Source organism: Bubalus kerabau, chromosome X (assembly GCF_029407905.1).
Source record: "Bubalus kerabau isolate K-KA32 ecotype Philippines breed swamp buffalo chromosome X, PCC_UOA_SB_1v2, whole genome shotgun sequence".
Classification (NCBI taxonomy): Eukaryota; Metazoa; Chordata; class Mammalia; order Artiodactyla; family Bovidae; genus Bubalus; species Bubalus kerabau.
Window position 1 is genome coordinate 62,506,968 of NC_073647.1, and position 27,922 is coordinate 62,534,889.

At 39.1% G+C, this 27,922-nt stretch overlaps 1 protein-coding gene across 1 annotated transcript in view; it reads left to right on the top strand.

Moving 5' to 3' along the window:
* The first annotated feature begins 8,570 nt into the window (after positions 1-8,570).
* ZMAT1 (zinc finger matrin-type 1) overlaps positions 8,571-27,922 on the top strand; it is a 42,430-nt gene continuing 23,078 nt past the window's right edge. The window contains exon 1 of the mRNA XM_055563898.1: positions 8,571-8,877. Within this exon, the coding sequence (XP_055419873.1) occupies positions 8,571-8,877 (307 nt within the window). The remainder of the gene's footprint in view (positions 8,878-27,922) is intronic.

Below are 27,922 nucleotides of genomic sequence, written 5' to 3' on the forward strand. Positions count from 1 at the left end.
GATTGTTGTCGAAGGTATTTACAGACTTGGAGAAAGTCTTTTCTTTGAAGTGGAGATGTCCACCACGGGAAGCCTTTCACTGATGAAGAGGGGGGTGTTCCACAGACCCAGGGGTTAGACCAATTGTGGAATGTAGCTTAGGAGTGAGCCCAGGACAGGAAGGCATTGTCTTGAGGATCAAACAGCAGACTCAGGATTTTTGGAGTCAGCAGAAGTAGGCTCACATAGATTATCAGGCCCATCTGAAAAGTACAAAGTCAGAGCATAGAAAGTAAAGACATAAAATGAAGTCACTTAGTTCTGGTCAGGGTGCCACCTCTTAACTCGAGTGTGATGTACCCACGAATCAATTTTTGGCACTTTGACGGCTGTGGGAGAAGAAAGAATAACCTGGTAAGGGCCTTCCCAGAGGGGCTTGAGGGATGGGCCCCCAGATCTCAGTGTTTTTATGAGGACCTCAGTTCCTGGCTCAAATAGAGGCTTGTTTGACCCAGAGGCTGGGTCAGGAGTCATCTCCCGGAGTTTTGTTAATGCCTGTTGAAAAGCTGAGAGCTGAGTTACATAACTAGTTAATTTCAAGGCTTCGGGGTCTATAACAATGTCTGTGCATAAGAAAGGCCTTTTATAAATACATTTAAAGGGGGACAGTCCCTCCTTTTTTGGGGCAGTTCGAGCCCTCATTAAAGCTATGGGTAGGACTTTAATTGTCTTTTGTCTCTTGAGTTAATTTGTGTAAATGTCTTTTGATAATATCATTAGCTTTTTTAACCTTTTTTGAGGATTGGGGTCTCTAAGAACAGTGTAAGTGATATTTTATTTTTAGAGCTTTAGATACCCTCCGAGTTACAGCAGCTTTAAAGGCGGAGCCATTATTCTACTGTATATTCACTTGGTGTCAAAGGACCAGGTGCTATGTATCTATCAAGGCTCAATAAAATGCTTGGGGTCTTTTTTGAATGGTATCTAATTCTTCATTGCAGGTGGCATGGCTTTGCTTCAGGACATTGAGATTATGTTGTAAATCTCCTGCCAAGGCTCGCCATAAATTACACATGTCATCTATTCCCTCTACATGTACCTACCTTTAATACAATAGGATCTATTGGGTCATATGGGCCAAGCAGCAAGGCTGCATACACACAAGCTTGGACCTGTTACAGAGCCTTTTCTTAATTAAACCCCACTCAAAGTTGGTATTCTTGCATTGCATTTACCATTCTTGGTAAATGGGTCAGAACAGTATTTCTAAGTTGGAATGTGCTGCCTCCATAGCCTGGAGAGGCCTATCAGGTGTCTCATCCATCCTACTTGATTGGTGGATGGCCAAAAATGCTATAATGCATCCGGTATATTCATAAGATTGTCTGTGTATGTCCAAGATGACTAGATCCCTAAACACTTCACTGATGTGAATCTGTGATGGTTTTATCTCCCACTATGTGTTTTACTAAGGACTCAAATGTATCTTTCTCATCTGATCCAGTTAACATGATATCATCTATATAGTGGCCCAAAGCAATATTTTGCAGAATGTCCACATGTTTCATATCTCTTCAAACTATAACAGAATTGGAAAGTTAACATATCTCTGGGACAAAGCCACACATTAATTCAGTTGTCCAAATCATGTGAATGTGAACTGTGCCTGGGCGTTCTTCATGGTAAGGTTGGAAAGAATTCATTTGTTAGATTAGTGACCATGTCCTTTGTACTTCGAATCTGTTCTAGCAAAGATACCACAACCAATATGGCAGCTGCAAATAGATCTAATACTTGTTTGAGTTTGTGGTGGTTTATTCTCCTCCTCTTTAATCCCTTTGGATTTTTTATGATCCAGACTGATAAGAGGGAAAATGATAGGCATTATTACCACTACATCCTCTAGGTCTTTAAGGATGGGACAAATTTCTGCCACTCCCCACAGGATTTTGTATGTTCTTTTTAAATTTACTGTCTTGGCCAGAGTGGTAGCAGTTTCAGAGGCTTCCACTTGGATTACCCCAGAATAATAGCTTTTTCCTTACAGGCTAAGGAACCAATATGGAGATACTGTCACCTGCCATGTATATCTATTCTAGTTATGTATTTGTGGATCAGGGAGATGACAAGCAGATTGTCTGATAGACTTATTAGAAATACAGTAAGTCAGATCTGGGATAACTTATATGCTCCCTCTCAGAGAGCCATGAATATACTTTAGGTTTTCAGGCATCAATGTCAACTAGACCTCAGTGTCCAGGAGGCTAAATATGCCTGGGTAATTGTTCCCCAATGTACAATTAGCTAAGTACAAGGCTATAGGTCCCTTTGGGGAAGGACTCTATGAACTATTACCATATAAACTTGCTATAGAATTGCAATATCCTTCCTTCTGGGGACCTCACATCTGTGCTGTCCCTAGAGGCTTACAAGACAAAATACTCAGGGGAGTAGGTCTGTTGGATTGAGTGTTAAAGTGAGAGTCAGCAGGTGTGTGTCCCATAGTCAAACCCTTAAGTCTTTGTAGGACCTGAGGTAGGTCACATCCTCTGTCATGTTCAACACCCAATAAATGACAACTCAATATTTTAGTGAAGTAAATGTCCTATGGTGCTTTGAGTAGTTTTAAAAGACCCTGTAAAGATACTCAGACCCTCATCCAAACACTTATACAATGCAGCTATTTTATTTTATTTTTTTGTTTCACTTTAAGTAAGCCAGAAAGAAAAACACCAATACAATGCAGCTATTTTAAAAGAAAATCTTTCTTGAAGAAAAGACTTGTGGTGAGTGGCTCTGTTTAAGAGAAATTCAAAGACTGGATCTGGTCTATGCAGCACACACATAGACACACACACACTCATAGCAGGTATCATCAAGTAGATTCTCAGACACTTCCTGCAGCATAAAATCTCTCTGTATTAATACTAAATATTTTTTTAAGTGCCCACATGGAATACACCCTTTAGTAATAACAAAAAATGGCTAACAGTGACATTTATTCTGACATTCTTTACATCCAGAAAACAACTATTGGCTGGCTGGTAAGATTAGTATTAAAATTTAAAAATTTGCTAGCATACACTATTAATATTACATATGCAATTACTTTTTTTAAAACTCCATTGTCATTTTAATCCTGAGAAGTCTATGGCTGAAAGAACAACTCTAATTAGGACCTAAGAGGGCAGTTGATGTCTCTTAAAGCAAGAGCTGCATGGTAACGTAAAGAGTATGGATAACATAAAACGTAAAAATCAGAAGTCAGGAAAACACAGGAAACAAGTGGAGATGGGGTGCTGAAATTTGTCGCTGATTCCAAACTCAGTTGAGTGGTTATGCGACCAACACTTAAGCTGCTCCTCCCTTAACCAATCATAGAAGATAAACTTAGGTTTAGGAAAACACTTCCCTATAGTTCTCAAACAGTGAGAATCTTCTGAAATTTTCTAGATGTTTATGTAACATAAAGAGCATTGTGTGATTCTGCTACATATCTGGATGCTGTCACATGGTAGGATGGTCCTCTCAGACCCTCTCTAGGCTGACAAGAAAGTTCTGTGTGTGTGTGTGTGTGTGTGTGTGTGTGTGTATGCATCTATGTGATGGGGGTAAGGAGCAGAGAACAAGAATGAGAATACACAAAAGTGTATACTGTGAGACCAAGACATTAGACATAAACAGATATATTTTCTGTAAAGTCTCTGTGTAATTTCCTTTTCATTTAACTTGTATGGATATTTGACAACTTTCATGTTAATAAAAATACAATTCCATAACATCAATTCTTTTTTTAATTAATTTATTTTAATTGGAGGCTACTTTACAATTTTGTGGTGGTTTTTGCCATACATTGACATGAATCAGCCACAGGGTTACATGTGTCCCCCAACCCGAATCCCCCTCCCACCTCCCTCCCCATTCCATCCCTCTGGGTTGTCCCAGTACACTGGCTTTGAGTGCCCTATTCATGCATTGAACTTGGACTGGTCATCTATTTCACATATGGTAATATACATGTTTCAATGCTATTCTCTCAAATCATCCCACCCTCGCCTTCTGGCACAGAATCCAAAAGTCTGTTCTTTACATCTGTCTCTCTTTTGCTGTCTCACATATAGGGTCGTCGTTACCATCTTTCTAAATTCCATATATATGAGTTAATATACTGTATTGGTGTTTTTCTTTCTGACTTACTTCACTCTGTATAATAGGCTCCAGTTTCATCCATCTCATTAGAACTGATTCAAATGTATTCTTTTTAATAGCTGAGTAATACTCCATTGTGTATATGTACCACAGCGTTCTTAGCCATTCATCTACTGATGGACATCTAGGTTGCTTCCATGTCCTGGCTACTGTAAACAGTGCTGCAATGAACATTGGGGCATACAGGTCTCTTTCAATTCTGGTTTCCTCAGTGTGTATGCCCAGCAGTGGGATTGCTGGGTCATATGGCAATTTTTTAAGGAATCTCCACACTGTTCTCCATAGTTGCTGTACTTGTTTGCATTCCCACCAACAGTGTAAGAGGGTTCCCTTTTCTCCACACCCTCTCCAGCATTTATTGTTGGTAGACTTTTTGATAGCAGCCATTCTGACCAGCGTGAGATGGTAGCACATTGTGGCTTTGATTTGCATTTCTCTGATAATGAGTGACATTGAGCATCTTTTCATGTGTTTGTTAGCCATCTGTATGTCTTCTTTGGAGAAATGTCTGTTTAGTTCTTTGGCCCATTTTTTGATTGGGTCATATAACATCAATTCTTAATGAGATACATCTTGTCCTGTCATAATTTTATCTATATTACTGCTTCAACAATGGAGAAATCTAAAATACTCTTAGTATTTTGCAGATACATTGTATGTGTGTTTGTATATAATTCAATTGTTATATCTGTATATTCATATGCATATATTTTTGTTTAAAACTTTGTTACATTATTCATGCTATTTTGTGTCTTTCTTATGTGTAAATATCAATGTGTCTATTTGCTTTTCTTTAATTTTACTGGTACTGAGCAACTTTGGATATGTGATTGCAATTGTTTTTCACCTTTTATTTATTTGTTGATAAATTTGAATATTACTGTTCTGAGTCACGTTCATTTTTATGTAAATCACATTAGTTATATGCCACCAAATTATATTCTAATTATTTCTTCCATTTTCTGATATCTTTAAGTGTATTGTGTTTGGCAATAGAATTTTTAATTTCCCCATATTATTCCAAACAATGTATATTATGTTTCACCATAGAAATAGTGAAATAACTATTGGTATGCTTTTCCTTATTGATTTCTCAAATATTCAAAGATATACTCCTTTATTTTTTTTTGGCAACTCTGACCTACACCTTAGACCCACTTCCACACACCCCAACCCCCATCTTCTTTCTGTGATTTTAGGAGTCAGTAGTTAAAACTCATTTCAGCCAATACTGTCCCCCTCCCTGTGGTCCAGTGATATAAGCAGACCATTTCAATCACTAAATTGAAAACCAGCGAAAAGTTAGTTATATCCATGAATCTGAGTGCATTCTTTAAATGAGGTTAATGAACCCAATTCAATATCACTGTTGTGAGATGAATGGGAAATTATGGGAAAAGTCTAGCCCATAGGAGGCTTTCATTAATTGTCACTCTTTGCTACATTCCACCTCCTCTCTCTTGTGAAAGAAATTATTTTGCCATTCACTTAATAGCATTACAGTCATAGAGAACAATGAGAAGTGTAGAGGAAGACAGGAAAGTAGGTGCTTATTGTCATAGTGTATTACTCAGATTCGGTGGCATTTTTCTTTTCTGGCATGTCACCAAATGGAGTTGGGGAATGGGGAGAAAATTAACTACTTTCTTTTATGTCATGCAATATCCTCTCCCCTCTTTTTACTGTTTGATTGAACAGAAAACACAAAAGTTTCTGTTGTGCCTAAGAAGGAAGAAGTAACTGTATCTTAATTAGTATTTGTTGGCTACTATAGTCCAAAGACAGGAAATTGTAACCACCACACAGAGGTCAGCAGGTTCAAGTAAATCACTGCTAACCTTACAGGTCCTCCAAAGCCTTTGGGTATAAGCTGTGCAGCAGAATGTTGAGACCACTACAAAAACTCATGTTTTACATCTATTTGAGTGCATGTAAAGAATGGCCTCCATTCTATTCTAAAATGTGTACCACTGGTGAGACCTAAACCGTATTCAGAATCCTAAACCATATTCAGAATCCTGCTGACCAAAAAGTCTGGGAAATGTAATTCATAGGCTTCCAGCTTCTGCAACACAGAGGAGAACACAGAAGAGGATGGAAAGACTGTCCAAGACTAGTTGACAATATCTGGGAAAGTCCTCTGAGTTTTATTCCTCTAACCTTCCTGATTTTTTAAAAAATACCTGATTCTCTATATTAAATAATTTCTGTTTGAAATACCTAGTGCAATTTCTCTTTTGCTGACTTAATCCTGAGGGATGCACACTCCCCAGATTCTGATTGAATAGTTCTTATACAGTTATATAGTTACATATGAACTGTGATTCATATTTTGAGAAACAATGCTTTTGAGGGATTCTCCCTCCCATACTGGGAGGGATAAATTACACTCTTTTATGCATGCCTTGTCCTACTGGCTGTTTCAGCAGAATATTTCCTGTGTGTGATCTTTCCGGTACTTTCTTCAATGAGTAAATGCTGCACTAACTTAGAGAAGGACAGGAAAGAACATTAGAGAAACCCAATGACTCAGGTAATCTTGGGTAAATTATTGAACCACAAAAACAACATAAAAATGTCCTTAAGAGCCTAGCACTCCAAGTCTCTGAGTTTGCTATTCAGCTCCAGCCAGTTGTTGGCAGTTAGGAATGCACAACAAATACTGCCAAATCTTCAAATATTTTTAAGACATTTTTTTTTCTTTTGCATGAAATGCCAAATGTTTCAAATGTTGACAGGGAAGTAAATAAATAACTGTGCAGTTAAAACACATCTGTGGGCCAGACCTAAGGACTTAGGGACCTAGGCTTAGGGACCATTGATTTTTGACCTTTGCCTAGGACTTCACTGTGCTGGATCATGAGAAATCATAAATAAACTATCTTTTGTTTCTAAATGGTCCCAGTCTATGGAGAAGAGAGGCACACATTCAAAATATGCACATGATATAGGTGTAGCACAGAAGAGGGTGGAATTAAGGCTAAGTAGGGACAGGACATGTTACCTGGAAGAAGTGATATATTATTGGGATTTCAAGGGGTGTATAGGGATTCAGTAGGAAGATGCCTAATTATAGCGGAAGGGGACATTTCAGGAAGAAGATGCAATATATACAATAGCATTACATCATGAAATAACAGCTTTTATAGGAATCTGTAAGATTTTAATACTGCTAAATAAAGTAAAAGCAATGTGAGGAGGTGGGGACAGTGGAAGGGGAAGAGAATAGGAAGTGAAAGGGGAGACTAATAGTGCAAAACTGTGTCCTTTGACTGTCTAACAAGCAAAGGGGAGACAGTGATAAATGGCAGGAATATGAAAATAGATTGGAGGGCTTGAGATCAGAGGAAAGGAGACCAGTGAGGCAAATTCTATAGTTCTGACAAGAGACAATGAGGATTTGAAATAGGGCTGTGGAAGTGAAAATGCAAAGGAGAGCATACCCAAGAGAAACTTTTGCACAGATGCACCATGACACATACCCATCAACAGAGAAATGAATGGATATTTTACAGCATTTACAGTGAGTGAACTACAGCTACATGGATGAATTTCAGAAACAAAATTTTAGCGAAAGTAACAAGCCCCAAAATGCTACCTAGAAAAATACATAGATTTTTGTCAAATTTGAAAACAAAACTAAACAACATGGTTTAGGCATATATCTATGTACTGGAACATATGTAAAAAGAGTATGGGAATAATAACTAATATGAATCAAGATAATTATTTCTTTGGAATTTGGGGGAAAGATGGTGAGGAGATTCAAATAAGCAATATTCTAGTTTTATGGTTGGGTCCTGGATTTCCAGTTTTTTAATTGTAATTTAGATGGGTAGATCCATAGTTAAGCGTCCTGGATTTCCAGTTTTTTAATTGTAATTTAGATGGGTAGATCCATAGTTAAGCAGGACTTTAGGGCTCGTGATGAAAATGAATCGTGACCAAGGATTCTGCTATTTTTCTGTTCACTGAGGGCTATAAGAACGGCGGGAGAAGATATATTTCAGAGCGATTTTGGTGATGAAATAAATTGGTTTCCAGACATTCTTTTCCTTAAATTGGTTTTAGATTAGCTCCTCCAACGGAAAAGACATCACTGTGTGAAGACCACGTGCTTTTACATCCCGCGCTTTTTGCCCTTTGCCCTTGGCCACGGTCGCTTCCCCTCCAAAGGGAGGTTGGTTACGCCAAGCCGTGGGGGGAAGGGAGGGGGTGACCCGCGGGTCTGAAGCGTTCCTATTGGTGGAGAGAAGGAGCGAGAAAGAGGCTTGAACCGAAGCAAGGAAAAGAGGAGCTAAGGGGCGGGGCTAAGCGGGAGGCGGGGCAAGAGGAGCTTAACAGGAGTGAGGCGCAAGAGCAATTGTCGGCGCCTCGCTGCGATGGCGGCGGCGCCGAACGCTGTCACACAGCTGGCAGCGGAGTCTTCCCCTCAGGAAGCTACCGTCTCTGTCGCCTCCTTCTCCTCCTCCTCCTCCACCGCCACCGCCTCCGCGGCGGCGGCGGCGGCGGCGGCAGCGGCAGCGATTGTGCCTGCCTCCTCCGCCACCTCCACGTCTGCCTGCCCGCCTGCCGGTGACTGTGGCGGCGGCGGCGGCGGCGGCGGCGGCTTTGGCGGCTCCACTATGGCGGCGGCGGGGAGGGGGGGCAGTAGTTTTAAAGTAGACACCCGCCCTTGCCTGAGAGAAGGTGAGTTCCCGTCCCGGGGTGTGGGGGAGGCCCCATCTCCTTTGCTGCCTCTCTTCTGCCTGTCCCAGAGCGGACTGGGCGCGGTTCGCCACCGCCCCACCCCCCACCTGCTGTGGCGCAGTAAAGGCCAAGCTCGCCCCGCCCCGCCCCGCCGTTGTATCCCCGAGTGTGCCAGAGGGATGAAGCAGAGAGGGGCTTCCCTACCTCCTTCTGCCCGAAAAGGATGGGGCCCCCCAGGAAAAGGAACTGCAGGTACTCACAAGCCAGGAGTTCGAACGGAAGGAAAAAAAAAAAAAAAAAACACTTAATTTCTCTCCCAGCCAGGGCGCTTTAGTGTGCTCTCTCTAGGAATCCGAGGTGTGATTTGGTGAAAGGAGAGAGAGCAAGGTAGAAAAGTGCGCTGGAACTAGAAGGTCAGGGAAAGGGAAGTGGGACTGACGGCGAGAGGGGCAAGAGATGAGAGAGAAACGGCCAAAGAAACGAGAGGGAGGAAATTTCCCTTGGGGAAATTCAGCATCCTTCAGTGTAGAAACTTAGAGTAGTGTATTTAAGGAGAGCCGGGATTAGACATTTGGGGAGGTTAGAGTGTATGTTGAGCTTTAAGGTAGGATCGGTTGAATTTTAGAGTCGTAGGGTCTGGTGGAGGGGGTTGTACCAAGGAAAGAAAAGTGGCAGAGGCACAGATTTCAGAATTTTCTTTGGCTATTTGAGGGTGTAACCTTCTAAAGCAAGGTTTTTGTGCCCATCTTTAAGGTGGTTTTGGCTTTAATAAATAATGTACATACCAACACACATTACTCCTAACATAAGATATTTCGTGACTATTTCAGCTGAAGTGGTATTTAGTTCACACAAAGTACTATATATTTGTGAACAGCCTACTAATAGCAAACTGTAAAATTTGCCATTGAAATGTGTTTTAAAGCAATTTTGGAAATGCTTCTTATCTGGGTGAGACCGAGTCCACCGCAGAAAATCTCTGTAAAGCATTTTGCCATCGTAAATTTCATTATTAATTTCCAGTATACTGTGTTACCCTATGCTGCTAATTTGCCTCCAAAGTGAAAGATCGTGGACCCCAAAATAGAGTAAAATAATCAAAGTTAATTTTTCCTAGAAGTAGAAATAAAAGTATTCCATAAAAATAGTTTTCACATTCTTAAATGATGTATCCCGTAACCTATGACATCTTTCAGTTTGGAGGAATGGCAAAGCAGAAGAAAATCCCTTACAATGTTTGTCATAGGCACATTACATAAATGGCACTTACTAAATATAGAAGTTAGAAATACACTATACATGATGTTTTTAAAATTTATGATCTCTTTTACTGAAGGCAGCTTTTGAAAGACTTCTTTTTAGTGTCTTCAGTCATCCTGGACTTAAACACAATTGCTCAGGGATGAAAAGTATGAAACCTTCTGGAATTTTTATTTTTATACCAAAGTTTCTGTCTATAACCAACACAAAGGAGAGAACAGTTTTTCAGGAGTCAACAGTTTTTCAGGAGTCAAGATCACAGTTCAGTTTGACTCACATGGCCTTTTCACAGTAAGGTTTAGGACCAGCATCTTATGGAAAAGATGGCTTTTTGCCTGGCTCTGTGACTGACTTGGTTGCAGTATCTTTGAATATATGCAGGTATTAATGACTTTAAGAGTTACAAATTAAGAAAGTAGTGGCAATACCCTGTCTATACTACTTCTAGCTGGTAAAAATGAGGAGAGCCCTAAAATAGGAGTCTGCTGAATCTAGGTTCTGGTGTTAGTTTATCTGCTAGATTTTTCTGACCCTGAACAGATCTCAAGCTTCCTGGATTTGGGTCTTGACATTTATGAAATACAGGTATTGAACTAGCCAAACTCTAGATCAATTTCAGATCTGAAAGTATGAACCGTGGTTTTGCAGTTCTGCATTGATATTCTTTCAATAGCATTTCCATGGCTGTGCACTAGAACAGTGGTTCATAAACTATAGAAACCTTGACCAAGATTTATGACCTGACATTCAGTGAGTAATACAATCTTTGTTGTTAGTGTTGATACAGTTTACTAGGATATGAGAAACCAAATATAATTGCTATCTAAAAATTATGTCTTACCATTTCATTTGGGGTAAATATCCTTCATTAACTGTTCAGTCCAAACCAAAACTCCTGACTTTTCACTTAACAAATGAGACATAGTTGATATAGTACACTGTCCAAAATGCTATTTAGATATCAAGTTATTTTTGTTTAGATATTTATAGAGGCCATAAATTGTCACCAGTTATGATAGTGGATAAAGGAGAGGAGAGAAAAATGTTTCTTGGTGGTGTGCCAATATCTTTTGCTTGTTTTGTTTTTTAAGTCCTAGTTTAAAGATGACTAACAAGTGGCAAAGAATTGTCAAGATTCAGATTGACTTAGCAGCAGCAGCAGATTATTACAAATCCACTACAGATAGGACTATTAAAAGTTGTTTGCTAAAACATTTGCTGATCCATTTTCAACTATAGTCAATACTCCTGAGGCTTTCATCTGTCTTGGGGTTGGTAATGAGCAAATGTCAGTGGAGATTAGAAATTGCTAAGCAGGGAAGATTAGAAGCTTTGAAAGGCTCCAAGTGGGAAATTGGACAATCAGCTTAAAAACAAATCAACAAATAAATGCCAAGTGAACACGTATGAAAAAACACATACAAAGAAACAAATTCATGGAGAGGGGCAAGTCATGAGATTTTCTAGGACCTTTCATATTTCATTCAGTGAAGTTTTTTCAAAAATGTATAATGGCTCAAAACTGAGTTTTCATCCAGTATTGATGTTACCATATGATCATAGTAAAAATCTAAACAAAAATAAACAGAAACCCTCTTGTTTATTTCCTTCTTCCTTTTAAGAAAAAGGAATTATTACATAGATTCTGTTTTAAATTGGAGGACATCCTGGCATTTTACTTAATGATCTGTTTGCATAGCAATTACCTAACAAGGCTTTCCTTTGTCTTAATGTTCTTAAGAAAAGTTTCAAGGCCAGCATGAGAAAACCTAGTTAATAGCCTTTTTTTTCATTCATTCAGGAATAATTTATTGAATGCCGTGTGTGTGTGTGTGTGTGTGTGTGTGTGTGTGTGTGTGTGCATGCGCGCATGCCTGCACCAAACGCTTGGCTCAGTGCCCAGAATATACAGGCAAACTAGACGTAGCTATATTATAGAGCTCTAGACGTAGCTATATTATAGAGCTCAATAGTAGTGCTTGATAGTAAAATTATAAAGTAAAAATAAAATAGTTGGGGAAAAGACAGTTTTAAGTGTAACTAGTCAGACTTCTAAGCTGTCAAGACTGTGCCATTGTTCATTGTAAATCTGTACTTTGCCCACGTTGTCTCAAATATTATAGGCACACTAAAGCAAATCATATGATACATCTAATGTTAGTACTAAGGAAGAATAATTAGCCAACTGTTAGAATTAATTTTTAATTCTCTGCTTTTGGCAGGGTGGGGATATCTGGAGAGAGGTTAATGACCATTTCTAAGTTTCCGATCCTCTGCTTTATTGAGTGTCAGTATGTGAAAATATTGACTAAGCATCTGGATTCATAAACATCTATTAATATTATATTCATCATATATATCTGTTAGGATATGAACTTTGATTCTTTTCCACCTGAAACCAGTCTTGCAGATCCATTCACATTTACTAACCTGTTGGAATGAGGGACATGGTGACTTTCTGATGCAATGTAGTTCTCATGGATTAAGTAAATTAATGAATTTAGACAGGACTTGAATTCAGTTTCTAACTTCATAAGCATGACTGCTGAGCTAGCTAGCCACAGAGTGCTTATGATTTTGAAGGTCAAGAATTTAGTTTCAATATTCAATAAATATTAAACATATAACAAGTACTCCCAATTATTTTGTTAATTCCATTACATTTTATAATTGTTAATATGCCCTGAGAAAGCCTTCGTTGTTTTTTTTATTGTGATAATCTGTGTAAATAAAACTTGCCAAATGTATAGGTCAGGTACTAATTTTATAATCTGAGAAAGTAAAGGTAGCATTATAGCTATGAGTGTTCATAATGCTGACAGGTACAGATCGGCATTTCTGGCACAATTAATCTATATCTGAAAACTCCTTAAATGGAGTGTGCCCTTTAGAGAAATAAAGAGTTAAAACTCCTTGGCATGGTTAACATCAGTTCCCTAGTGTCCTACAACTTAGTGTTGAGCTCTGCTCATTCTTTCCTAAGATAATGATGGTATTTAAAGATTGCAAAGGTCAAGTCAGCTATTTCTTAAAAATACATTTTAATCAAGAATGTTTGAGAAAGATTATTTCTAAAGGTACAGTCATGGAGAATATAGCACATATACTTCTGGTAGAATTAAAATGTTTACATCTTAGCTTTCTTAATGGCTCCTGATTTAAAATCTGTAACTTAAGAATGAGATATATGTTCATAGTATTGCAGCCAACCCTTTTGAGGTTTGCTGCATTCTTGTCCCTATTAAAATAGAACATGTAAGGCATTCTTTATGATGCTGGTTTTTTTTTTTTTTTTTGGCATCAAGATCAATTGGACTATGAAATTCTTACTTCAGCAAAGCATTAAAACAGTTAGTAGCTAGTTCTTACCATAAATATCTGATAAATTGTCTTGAGAAAAATTGATGTTTTGTACAACTAAATCTATTGTCATGTAACAAATGCAAGTAAGATTCATTTTAGTAAATATAGCCAATTATAAATTAGAGTCACATAATTTGAATAAGCATAAACTTCATATCACATTGTGGTGGTGTTCAGTTGCTAAGCCCTGTCTGACTCTGTGACCCAATGGGCTGCAGCATGCCAGGCTTCCCTGTCCTTCAGTGTCTTCCAGAGTTTGCTCAAATTCATGTCTATTGAGTCAGTTATGCCATCCAAACAGCTCATCCTCTGCTGCCCCCCTTTCCTCCTGCCCTCAATTTTTCCCCAAATTAGGTTCTTTTCCAATGAATTAGCTCTTGGCATCAGGTGGCCAAAGTATTGGAGCTTCAGCTTCAGCATCATCCTTCCAAAGAATATTCAGGATTGATTTCCTTTAGGATTAACTGGTTTGATCTCCTTGCTCTCCAAGGGACTCTGAAGCGTGTTCTCCAGCACCACAGTTTGAAAGCATCAGTTCTTCACTGCTCAGCCTTCTTTATGGTCTAGCTGTCACATCCATACATGACTACTGGAAAAACCTTTGTCAGCAGACCTTTGTTACTACGGACTTTGGTGAGCAAAGTGATATCTCTGCTTTTTAATATGCTATCTAGGTTCATCATCGGGGAAGGCAATGGCACCCCACTCCAGTACTCTTGCCTGGAAAATCCCATGGACAGAGGAGCCTGGTAGGCTGCAGTCCATGGGGTCACTAAGAGTCGGAAACGACTGAGCAACTTCACTTTCACTTTTCACTTTCATGCATTGGAGAAGGAAGTGGCAGCCCACTCCAGTGTTCTTGCCTGGAGAATCCCGGGGACAGGGGAGCCTGCTGGGCTGCTGTCTATGAGATTACACAGAGTCGGACACAACTGAAGCGACTTAGCAGCACCAGCAGCAGGTTCATCATAGCTTTTCTTCCAGGAAGCAAGCATGGTTTAATTTCGTGGCTGCAGTCACCATCCACAGTGCTTCTGGAGCCCAGGAAGATAAAATCTGTCAGTTTCCACTTTTCTCCCATCTATTTGCCATGAAGTGATGAGATTAGATGTCATGATCTTAGTTTTTTGGATGTTGTTTTAAGCCAGCTTTTTCACTCTCCTCTTTCACCCTCATCACCAAAGAAAATTTAATTGGAGTGAACAAAGTTTTTCTTACCTAGAACTAAAGACATGTGATGATCTTCTGGTTCTTTTCCTCAGAGATCTTGCAAGGTTTTTAATTCCATTAGAGAGAATGAACCAAATTATAAGCACAGATTTCATTATTATTTTCTGATTCAAGCCATATATGTTATTCTTTTGTCACAAAAAAAATCTATTTCATCCTAAATTGTCTGGTGTTGTCTAATAGTACTAGAAGGAAATTTCAAGTATGATCATTTGGATTTCACACTCAGTTGCATTTTGTATACATGAACTTTAGCATAATATTGCAGCTATTTGGAGTAGACACAATCTAACAAAGTCCCTTTAAAAATGAGATTCTGGCAAATGAATCCTCTTTGCTTTTTTTTTCCCCCAAAGGCAGATATTCTGGTACAATCTAAATTGCATATATTTGTGTCAACACAGGGAATTTTAGTAATGCTCAAGTCCATGGTCCAAATGCACCTGTATCTAGAATCATGTCTTTAAAATATTAACTTCTCCAGTCCTTTATTTCCTGTAATCTTCCTGGGCCTTAGTTTCATTATTTTGAAATGAGGACATTAGACTAAATCAGTTATAAACTAGAGATAATTTTGCCCCACAAGGGACATGTGGCAATATCTGGAGATATTTTTGGTTGTGACAACTGGGGAGTGCTACCAAATTCTATTATAGTTAGTAGAGGCCAGAAAGAAAAGAAAGAAAGAAAGTGAAGTCACTCAGTCGTGTCTGACTCTGCGACCCTGTGGACTGTAGCCTACCAGACTCCTCTGTCCATGGGATTCTCCAGGCAAGAATACTGGAGTGGGTTGCCATTTCCTTCTCCAGAGTAGAGGCCAGGGATGCTGCTAAATATCCTACAATGCATAGAACAGCCTCTCACAACAATGAATTATCTGGCCCAAAGTGAAAATAGTGCCAAGATTGAGAAACTCTAGACTAGATTATTTCTCAAATTACTCTGATCTGAAATAAAACAATTATATATAATATTAAGTAAAAGGTTCAAAGCTCCTGAAATAGTAAACAAGCATACTTTGAGTGCCTTTGTGTGTTAAACATTTAAAAATTTTTTATTTTATTTCATATTCATCACATCCTGAGAGAGGTAATGTATTTCTAGATGAAAAAACTGGCTCAGAGTGGCTAAATAATTTTCTCAAGTTTATACAGTTAAGGGTAGAGATAGGATTTGAATCTGTTTGACCAACTCAAAAGCTGCTTTTTTTTTTTTTTTTTACTACTACCCAATGCTCTACTACTTATTGTTTTACTACTACCTAGTACTGTAGGTCATGGTTTTCTCTCCCATTTCAAGTTATTATGAAAGTTTTATTTTCTCAAGTCATGTAAACATTCCTTGTAGAAAGGAAGTAAAGAGATTAAGCACATTCATTAATAGAAAATTGGTTGATTCATTCTGTAACCAAAGGCTACAACTATACATAAATATAATCAAATTGTAAGAGCATCAAATACATGAACTCTTTTTTATAAGATCCCATTTATAATTTGTCACAAAATCACTCTTTCATTTAAAATAGCCTTCATAAATGTTATTCAGTAGAAGATCATTTGGGTCAAGAATCTGCCTGCAGTGCAGAAAACCCAGATTCAGTCCCTGGGTCGGGAATATCCCCTGGAGAAGAGAATGGGAACCCACTCCAGTATTTTTGCCTGGAGAACCCCATGGACAGAGGAACCTGGCAGGCTTCAGTCCATGAGGTCACAAAGAGTCAGACACGACTGAGCGACTAACACTACACTACACTTGTGGCACTAATGGTAAAGAACCCATCTGCCAATGCAGAAGACATAAGAGATGTGGGTTCAATCCCTGGATCAGTAAGATTCCCCTGGAGGAGGGCCTGGCAATCCACTCTACTATTCTTACCTGGAGAATCCCATGGACAGAGGAGCCTGGCAGGCTACAGTCCATAGGGTCACAAAGAGTTGGACACGACTGAAGCGACTTAGCATGCAGGCACACTACTGCTAGCAAAACAAAGGTTTATTACTTGTTCATGCAGTTTCTTGAGGGACAAGTTGGCTCTGCAGGTTGTCAACTGCCTTTAGTTCAGGGAGAAGAAGGGTGCTTTGAATTTTTTTCAATATTTTATTTTTTATTGTCATATGCATAATATAAAGGTTTCCATTTTGAGCGTTTTCAAGTGTGCAATTCAGTGACATTCATGTTTTTATGCCACCTGCACCACTATCCATGTCCAGAACTTTTTCATTGCTCCAAACTGAAACTTGTGTTACATGACTATATATCTACACTCTATAGAACTTGCTGATTCTGGAAAAAACAGATATTTAAAAGTTATTCTTAATCTTTTCCATATCCTATGAGTTTAAGCTCTCGCTCCATTATCAGACTTAGGTTCTCTTCCCATATTGAACCTAGTTTTTGACAGTACTTCTTTATGACCCATTGCTTTTGTTTTATGTTAAAACACAAAGAAATGGTATCAGCATCAGAAATTCCTGTATGCTTCAAAGACACTATATCCCAGTCCATATTTGAGAGTATACCAATGTATCATTAAGATCTCACTGCCAGTCTGCCCTAAGGTGTGCTTTGATTCAGAGTATAAATCTTACAAAGCTATGGTTTTTCCAGTAGTCATGTATGGATGTGTGAGTTGGACTATAAAGAAAGCTGAGTACTGAAGAATTGATGCTTTTGAAATGTGGTGTTGGAGAAGGCTCTTGAGAGTCCCTTGGACAGCCAGGGGAGCAAACTATTCAATCCTAAAAGAAATCAACCCTGAATATTCATTGGAAGGACTGATGCTGAAGCTGAAGCTCCAATACTTTGGCCACCTGATGCGAAGAACTGACTCCTTGGAAAAGACCCTGGTACTGGGAAAGATTGAAGGCAGGAGGAGAAGGGGATGATAGAGGATGAGGTGGTTGGATGGCATCACCGACTCGATGGACGTGAGTTTGAGCAGGCCCCGGGAGTTGGTAATGGATAGGGAAGCCTGGTATGCTGCAGTCCATGGGGTCGCAAAGAGTCGGACGTGACTGAGCGACTGAACTGATGCATATTTTTTCCAGGATTATGATAGCAGGCAAAACATGTCAAGGAATGAAGAACATCTCAGAAGTGCTATGTTAGGAATATTAAAACAGTATACTTAAGATTAACTGGGAGATGTTTACTGTCTATGTTTAAAGCATCTTATTTGCTGCATACAAAAGATGAAATCTCATTTCACAGCATTCAGTATTTTTCATTTGATTTTCTAATATGTAATCTATTTATATATATTTTAATCCTTGCTCTCCAACCAAATTAGATTGAAAGATGCAGGACCATCTCCCATGAATTTGGTGTATTCTTTGTAATTGAAAACTGAGCCACTGATACCTAAATTATAACTAAAATAATACTTCAGTTTGCTAAGAAGATGTTTTCTTTCTGACATTAGCTATGATGACTAAAACCTTATACTCAGAAATATGTGTGTATTGCCAAGAAATATTTGAGAAAGAACCAGCTTTTGGGTTAGGACATAGACAAGGAGATGCTAATAATGGAGGATTAGGGGAAGAAATACTGGGACCTTTTGAAGTTTTAGACCCGTAAAGTGTGTATGAACTGAATAGCTGCTTAATACTTCAAATCATCTTTTTTGCTTTCCTGATAGGCTTATCATTTGGAAAAAGCTAAGATATTTGGGTCCGTCTGTAAGTACCCCAACAAAATTTTGCTTCTGTATGTATTCTAAAATACAGTCTTTTCCCTTGACCATCAACCCATGATATAGTCAAGTACAAAAGAAACTACAGAAATGGTAACCTGATACATGATATGTCTGTGATATGTTCTTAGTTATATGGCTAGTTAATTGCAGGGTAAAGTCTGTAATACAGTCTCCCTCTTTCTAGTGCTTTTTACAATCTTACTGCTTTTGGAATTAAAAATTGATATAAGCCCATATTTTAGCAATCAACCAACAAAAATACATTTGTTTCCTATTCTAACCAGTTTAAAAAAGACATGGTGAGAGTATAATGAAGAAAAGAAAAGAGAGGAAGATACAAATCTCCAAGTTTCTTCAGCTATACCTTGGTCCTGCTTCCTATCAGAACCAGCTCTTGAAGTCTAGTTCTTTGAGAGAACACTTCAGTTCCTGGCATGTAGTGATTGTTCAGTAAACATTAGTTCCTCTCTCAGCCATCTTCCTCACAGCCAATGTCATTTACTCACCTTACCCCTACTCCTAATTTAACATCTGCTTCCTGAAGTTGGCCTTCCCCCTGAAAAACATCTGTACTATCACCAGTTTTCTCTCCTATTTTCAGAGCTGGCTATAGGCCATTTTTTTCTGGATGTCCCAAAATCATGTCTCAAGGAGTGGGGATCAGGGTAAAGTAGGGCCTAAAGGAATATTTATTTAGCATCCTGTGTGAATCAAACATATGTTTCTTATATATGCCAAACCTAGAGAGGAAGTTTCTCATTCAAGACTTTGGTCTTTTTAAGAGCCAGCTCTCAGGGAAATCTTGGGCAGACTTAGGTTTGAATCCTGACTCTGACACTTAAACTAGCTGTGTGACTTTGTGACAATTGCTTGACTTCTCCAAGCCTCGCATATCATTACATTCATGTCAAATTTAGGGGAAATGCAGCTTGAGGAGAATTGGTAGTATGGCATGACCTCTGAAAAACAATACCCCATCATTTGTAATTGCCCTCAGTAAAAAGCCACCTTCCACAATCCTCCTGAGATAAATCTGAATGTATATGGGATCTGTTTGGGGGTCCAGAAAAAATCCTATCTATATAACTATGTCTTGGAGGTACAGAGGTTATTCACTTCCAGGTGGAAAAGAAGTTTGTAATTTAGTAAAAAATTAGCATGAGTTAACAGTATGATGTGACCACCCAAAGATGGCAAAGCAATCTTAGGCTGCATTACTAGAAGAAATATTCAAAATAGGGAGCAGAATATAATTAAAATTAGTGAATTGTACACTGAAGAATGGTTAAGGTGGTAAAATTTATGTTATATGGGTTTTTTGTTACCACAGTTTAAAAGATTAAGGTGATTTCATTAGTTTGTTCTGATTGTGACCCCCATTAGGGTGATTGTGTTTGTGTTACACTTTATGAATGACATGGATTTAGGCAAACTAGTTAGAGATTTACAAATCATGCTGCATGACAGAACTGGGATCAGCTCACAAATAGGCTCAAGAGAAAGGGAAGGAATAAAGATGTAATGGTTCTCTAAAAATATTTAAGAAGAAAGTGTATGCTTACAGTGACTTAAAGGAATAGAACTAGAACTACTGGAAACTCTAAGATAGTGATTCTCAAAGTGTGGTCCCCAGACCAGCAGCATCAGCATCACTAGGGAACTTTTTTAAAATGTACATTCTTGGGGGCCCTATCTTGGGACTATGGAATCAGAAATCCTAGAATGGGGTCCAACAATCTCTTTAAACAAGCTTTCCAGGTGATTCTGATGCATACTAAAGTTTGAGAACCCCTACTGTAGGAAAACAGATTTCAGTTCAACTGAAAAAAGAAGTAAAAATTTGGCTGCTAAAAAAGATAGCAGTGATTCTCAACCTTCACTGTGCAACAGAGTCACACACAAAGCTTTGAAAAAACAAAACTATGGCCGGGAACCACTCCCAGAGATTTGAGTTAATTGGTCTGGAATGGAGCCTGGGCATTAGTATGTTCTGAAAACAAGCAAGGTGATTATAATGTGCAGCCTGGGTTGAGACTACCTTGGTGGAAGATGCAACAAGGATCACTAGGTTGGCTGTTTAAAGATATTACTTAGGGATCCTATTTACAAACACAGATTCTTGGTCCTCAATCCTGGAGATTTAAATAGATTTGAAGTAGTGCCAAAGAATATTTTCTTTTTATTTCCTCCCTCCCTTCTTCCTTCCTTCATAAAAAAAAAATTCTCTTCATGTTACACTAAAGCTCTGTTAGCTTGATAAGTATCATTCTAGATGACAAACCTTTGTATAAATCATCTTATTTACTAAAAAGATATTGTACAGTCATTATGGGTAAGGATCTGAGCCTGTCCTCTCAAGCATGGTTGATCATGAGAATGACTTGTGGGTGGATGGGACCACCCACAGAGAGTTTTATTTTGATTCAGCATGTTTGATTTTGAAGCTGTGCCTGTGAATTTGATGTGAAACCCTGATTCAGAATGATTCTTACCTGAAGGTTTGTTTCTGAAATTTTGAATGTAAATTTAATCATCTTTGAATTAGGAAAGTGTACTATTTAAGTACACCTTTTAAGTACACTCCAATATGCAACATCACTCTGATGTCTTCTTTTTGAATTTTAGATTTTTGTGTGTTTTAATTTTTGATTCACTAAAGTTAACATATTCATTATATTATACCCAAAAGGAGAATTTGCTTTTGACAAGTAATTTTGGATGAATGAATTGGATAAAAGGTCAGAGGTCTACATCCTGCATCAGCAACAGCATTGCTTAAGCTTAAATGCAATAGATCTAAAGGCTTATCATATTCATGGCAAGTTTTAAGCTCAGGCTATAATACCCTTTAGTTTCCATAGATATGGGTGGCTCTAGTGGTAAAGAACACACCTGCCAATGCAGGAGACATAAGAGAAGCAGGTTTGATTCCTGGGTCGGGAAGATCCCCTGGAGAACATGGCAACCCACATCAGTACTCTTGCCTGGAGAATCCAATGAACAGAGGAGCCTGGCAGACTACAGTCCAGTTCAGTTCAATTCAGTTGCTCAGTTGTGTCTGACTCTTTGCAACCCCATGGACTGCAGAACACCAGGCTTCCCTGTCCATCAACACACTCCCAGAGCATGCTCAAACTCAGGTCCATCGAGTTGGTGATGCCATCCAACCATCTCATTCTCTGCCATCCCCTTCTCCTCCTGCCTTCAGTCTTTCCCAGCATCAGGGTCTTTTCCAAGGAGTCAGTTCTTTGCATCAGGTGGCCAAAGTATTGGAGCTTCAGCATCAGTCCTTCCAATGAATATTCAGGGCTGATTTCCTTTAGGGTTGACTGGCTTGATCTCCTTGCAGTCCAAGGGACTCTCAAAAGTCTTTTCCAACACCACAGTTCAAAAACATCGATTTGGCACTCAGCTTTCTTTATAGTCCAACTCTCACATCCATACATGACTACTGGAAAAAATATAGCTTTGACTAGACAGACCTTTGTTAGCAAATAATGTCTCTGCTTTTCAATATGCTGTCTAGGTTGGTCATAGCTTTTCTTCCAAGGAACAAGTGTATTTTAATTTCGTGGTTGCAGTCCCCATCTGCAGTGATTTTGGAGCCCCCCCAAAATAAAGTCTGTCACTGTTTCCATTGTTTCCCCATCTATTTGCCATGAAGTGATAGGACCAGATGCCATGATCTTAGTTTTCTGAATGTTGAGTTTTAAGCCAACTTTTTCACTCTCCTCTTTCACTTTCATCAAGAGGCTCTTTAGTTCTTCTTCACTTTCTGCCATAAGGATGATGTCATCTGAGTATCTGAGGTTACTGATATTTCTCCCAGCAATCTTGATTCCAGCTTGTTCTTCATCCAGCCCAGCATTTCTCATGATGTACACTGCATATAAGTTAAATAAGCACAGAGACAATATATAGCCTTGACGTAGTCCTTTTCCTATTTGGAACCAGTCTGTTGTTCCATGTCTGGTTCTAACTGTTGCTTCTTGACATGCACACATGTTTCCCAAGAAGCAGGTTAGGTGGTCTGGGATTCCCATCTCAAAGAATTTTCCACAGTTTTTTGTGACCCACACAGTGAAAGGATTTGGCGAAGTCAGAAAAGCAGAAGTAGATGTTTACTGGAACGCTCTTGCTTTTTCGATAATCCAATGGATGTTGGCAATTTGATCTCTGGTTCCTCCGCCTTTTCTAAATCCAGCTTGAACATCTGGAAGTTCACAGTTCACGTACTGTTGAAGCCTGGCTTGGAATTTTGAGCATTACTTTGCTAGCCTGTGAGATGAGTGCAATTGTGTGATAGTTTGAGCATTCTTTGGCATTGCCTTTCTTTGGGATTGGAATGAACACTGACCTTTTCCAGTCCTGTGGCCACTGCTGAGTTTTCCAAATTTACTGGCATATTGAGTGCAGCACTTTCATAGCATCATCTTTTAGGATTTGAAATAGCTCAACTGGAATTCCATCACCTTCATTAGCTTTGTTCATAGTGATGGTTCCTAAGGCCCACTGGACTTCGCATTTCAGGATGTCTGGCTCTACGTGAGTGATCACACCATCGTAGTTATCTGGATCATGAATATCTTTTTTGTATAGTTCTTCTGTGTATCCTTGCCACCTCTTCTTAATATCTTCTGCTTCTGTTAGGTCCATAGCATTTCTGTCCTTTATTTTGCCCATCTTTGCATGAAATTTTCCCTTGGTGTCTCAAATTTTCTTGAAGAGATCTCTAGTCTTCCCCATTCTATTGTCTTCCTCTATTTCTTTTTTTTTAATTTTTTTATTTTATTTTTAAACTTTACAATATTGTATCAGTTTTGCCAAATATCAAAATGAATCCGCCACAGGTATACATGTGTTCCCCATCCTGAACCCTCCTCCCTCCTCCCTCCCCATACCATCCCTCTGGGTCGTCCCAGTGCACCAGCCCCAAGCATCCAGTATCATGCATCAAACCTGGACTGGTGACTCGTTTCATACATGATATTATACATGTTTCAATGCCATTCTCCCAAATCTTCCCACCCTCTCCCTCTCCCACAGAGTCCATAAGACTGTTCTATACATCAGTGTCTCTTTTGCTGTCTTGTACACAGGGTTATTGTTACCATCTTTCTAAATTCCATATACATGTGTTAGTATACTGTATGGGTGTTTTTCTATCTGGCTTACTTCACTCTGTATAATAGGCTCCAGTTTCATCCACCTCATTAGAACTGATTCAAATGTATTCTTTTTAATGGCTGAGTAATACTCCATTGTGTATATGTACCACTGCTTTCTTATCCATTCATCTGCTGATGGACATCTAGGTTGCTTCCATGTCCTGGCTATTATAAACAGTGCTGCGATGAACATTGGGGTACACGTGTCTCTTTCCCTTCTGGTTTCCTCAGTGTGTATGCCCAGCAGTGGGATTGCTGGGTCATGAAGCAGTTCTATTACCAGTTTTTTAAGGAATCTCCACACTGTTCTCCATAGTGGCTGTACTAGTTTGCATTCCCACCAACAGTGTAAGAGGGTTCCCTTTTCTCCACACCCTCTCCAGCATTTATTGCTTGTAGACTTTTGGATCGCAGCCATTCTGACTGGCTGTCTTCCTCTATTTCTTTGCATTGATTACTGAGAAAGGCTTTCTTATCTCTCCTTGCTAACTTTGGAACTCTGCATTCAGCTGTGTATATCTTTCCTTTTCTCCTTGCTTTTTGCTTCTCTTCTTTTCAGAGCTGTTTGCAAGGCCTGCTTAGACAACCATTTTGCCTGTTTGCATTTCTTTTTCTTGGGGATGGTCTTGATCATTGCCTCCTATACAATGTCATGAACCTCCATGCATAGTTCTTCAGGCACTCTATCAGAGATAATCCCTTGAATCTGTCACTTCCACTGTGTAATTGTAAGGGATTTGATTTAGGTCATACCTGAATGGTCTAGTGGTTTTCCCTACTTTCTTCAATTTAAGTCTGAATTTGGCAATAGAGAGTTCATGATCTGAGCCACAGTCAACTCCTGGTCTTGTTTTTGCTGACTGTATAGAGCTTCTCCATCTTTGGCTGCAAAGAATATAATCAATCTGATTTTGGTATTGACCATCTGTTGATGTCCATGTGTAGAGTCTTCTCTTGTGTTGTTGGAAGAGGGCATTTGCTATGACCAGTGTATTCTCTTGGCAAAACTCTATTGGCCTTTGCCCTGCTTCATTTTGTACTCCAAGGCCAAATTTGCCTGTTACTCCAAGTATCTCTTGAGTTCTTACTTCTGCATTCCAGTCCCCTATAATGAAAAGGACATCTCTTTTGGGTATTAGTTCTAGAAGATCTTGTAGGTCTTCATAGAACTGTTCAGCTTCAGCTTCTTCAGCATTACTGGTTGAGGCATAGACTTGGATTACTGTGATATTGGATGGTTTGCCTTGGAAACGAGCAGAGATCATTCTGCCATTTTTGAGATTGCACCTAAGAACTGCATTTCGGACTCCTTTGTTGATAGTGATGGATACTCCATTTCTTCTAAGGGATTTTTGCCCACAGTAGTAGATATAATGGTTATCTGAGTTAAATTCACCAATACCAGTCCATTTTAGTTCACTGATTCCTAAAATGTCAATGTTCTCTCTTGCCATCTCCTGTATGACCAGTTCCAGTTTACCTCGATTCATGGACCTAACATTCCAGGTTCCTATGCAATATTGTTCTTTACAGTATCAGACTTTACTTCCATAACCAGTCACATCCACAACTGGGCGTTGTTTTTGCTTTGACTCCATCTTTCTGGAGTTATTTCTCCACTCTCCTCCAGTAACATATTGGACACCTACCAACCTGGGGAGTTTATCTTTCAGTGTCATATCTTTTTGCCTTTTCATACTGTTCATGGGGTTCTCAAGTCAAGAATACTGAAGTGGTTTGCCATTCCCTTCTCCAGTAGACCACATTTTATCAGAACTCTCCACCATGATCCGTCCATCATGGGTGGCCTACATGGGATGGCTCATGGTTTCATTGAGTTAGACAAGGCTGTGGCTACAGTCCATGGGGTCGCAAAGAGTCGTATGTGACTTAGCTTACATGCATCTCTTATATTCGCTTCTTCCTTTCTATGCCTACTGCCCACTTCTGGTTTAACTTCATGACCTTTTGCCTGTGACTGATTCCTAACTCATAGCCCTATTTTAAGTCACTTCTTTACACTTGTTGAATGCAGAATTAAGTCTAAATGCCTTAATGAAGCCATTTATGAGTTAGCCTCATTCCAAGCTTTCAATTATTGTTCTTCATATCCTTGTTGTTGTTCAGTTGCTCAGTTGTATTTGACTCTTCATGACTCCATGGACTGCGCATCCCAGGCTTCCCTATCCTTCACTGTCTCCCAGAGTTTGCTCAAACTCACGTCCATTGAGTTGGTGATGCCATCCAACCATCTCATCTTCTGCTGCGCCCATCTCCTCCTGCCTTCAATCTTTCCCCAAATCAGGATCTTTTCCAATGAGTCAGCTGTTCACATCAGGTGGCCAAAGTAGTGGAGCTTCAGCTTCAGCATCAGTCCTTTCAATGAATATTCAGGGTTGATTTCCTTTAGGATTGACTAGTTTGCTCTCCTGACTGTCCAAGGGACTCTCAAGATTCTTCTCCAGCACAGAGTTCGAAAGCATCAATTCTTTGGCGCTCAGTGTACTTTATGGTCTGACTCTCACATCCATACATGACTACTGGAAAAACCATAGTTTGGACTATATGGACCTTTGTTGGCAAAGTAATGTCTTTGCTTTTTATTTATTATTTTTTAATATAAATTTATTTATTTTAATTGGAGGCTAATTACTTTACAATATTGTATTGGTTTTCCCATACATCAACATGAATCTCTTGTGGCTCAGCTGGTAAAGAATCCACCTGCAATTTGGGAGAACTGGGCTCAATCCCTGAGTTTGGGAGATCCCCTGGAGAAGGGAAAGGCTACCCACTCTCAAGTATTCTGGCCTTGAGAATTCCATGGACTGTGTAGTTCATAGAATTGCAAAGAGTTGGACATGACTAAGTATCTCTGCTTTTTAATAAGCTGTCTAGATTTGTCATAGCTTTTCTTCCAAGGAGCAAGTGTCTTTTACTTCCATGGCTGCAGTCACCGTCCACAATGATTTTGGAGATCAAGAAAATAAAATCTGTCACTGTTTCCATTTTTCCCCATCTATTTGCCATGAAGTCATGAAACTATATGTCATGATCTTTGTTTTTTGAACATTGAGTTTTAAGCCACTTTTTCAGTCTCCTCTTTCACTTTCATCATGAGACTCTTTAGTTCCTCTTTGTTTTCTGCCATTAGGATGGTGTCATCTGCATATCTGAGGTTATTAATATTTCTCCTGCCCATCTTGAATCCAGCTTGAGCTTCATCCAGCCCAAAATTTCACATCGTGTACTCTGCATATAAGTTAAGTAAGCAGGGTGACAAAATACAACCTTCAAGTACTCCTTTCCCTATTTGGAACCAGTCCATTGTTCCATGTCCAGTTCTAACTGTTGCTTCTTGACCTGCATACAGGTTTCACAGGAGGCAGGTAAGGTGGTCTGGTATGCCCATCTCTTTCAGAATTTTCTACAATTTGTTGTGATCCACACAGTCAAAGTCTTTCAAGTAGTCAATGAAGCAGAAGTGGATTTTTTTCTGAAATTCCCTTCCTTTTTCTATGATCCAGTGGACGTTGGCCATATGATCTCTGGTTCCTCTGCTTTTTCTAAATCTAGCTTATACATCTGCAGTTTCTTGATTCATGTACTATTGAAGCCTAGCTTAAAGGAGTTTGAGCATTACCTTGCTAGCATCTGAAATGAGCTCAGTTGTGCAGTAGTTTGAACATTCTTTGGCATTGACCTTCTTTGAGATTAGAATGAAAACTGACCTTTTCCAGTCCCGTAGCCACTGCTGAGTTTTCCAAATTTGCTGGCATATTGAATATTGCAATACTTCAGTAGCATAATCTTTTAGGATTTGAAACATCCTAAAATATTTCAGAGAATGTCCAAATTACCACACAATTGCACTCATTTCACATGCTAGCAAGGTAATGCTCAAAATCCTTCAAGGTGGGCTTCAATAGTACATGAACTGGAACTTCCAGATATTCAAGCTGAATTTAGAAAGGCAGAGCAACCAGAGATCAAATTGCTGACATCTGTTGGATAATAGAAATAGCAAAGGGATTCCAGAAAAACATCTGCTTTATTGACTACATGAAAGCCTTTGACTATGTGGATCACAACAAACTGGAAAATCTGAAAGAGATGGGCATACCAGACCACCTTACCTGCCTTCTGAGAAACCAGTATGCAGGTCAAGAAGCAACAGTTAGAACCAGACATGAAACAAAGGACTGGTTCCAAAATGGGAAAGGAGTATGTCAAGGCTGTATTTTGTCGCCATGCTTATTTAACTTATATGCAGAGTACATCATGTGAAATGCCGGGCTGGATGAAGCTCAAGCTGGAATCAAGATCG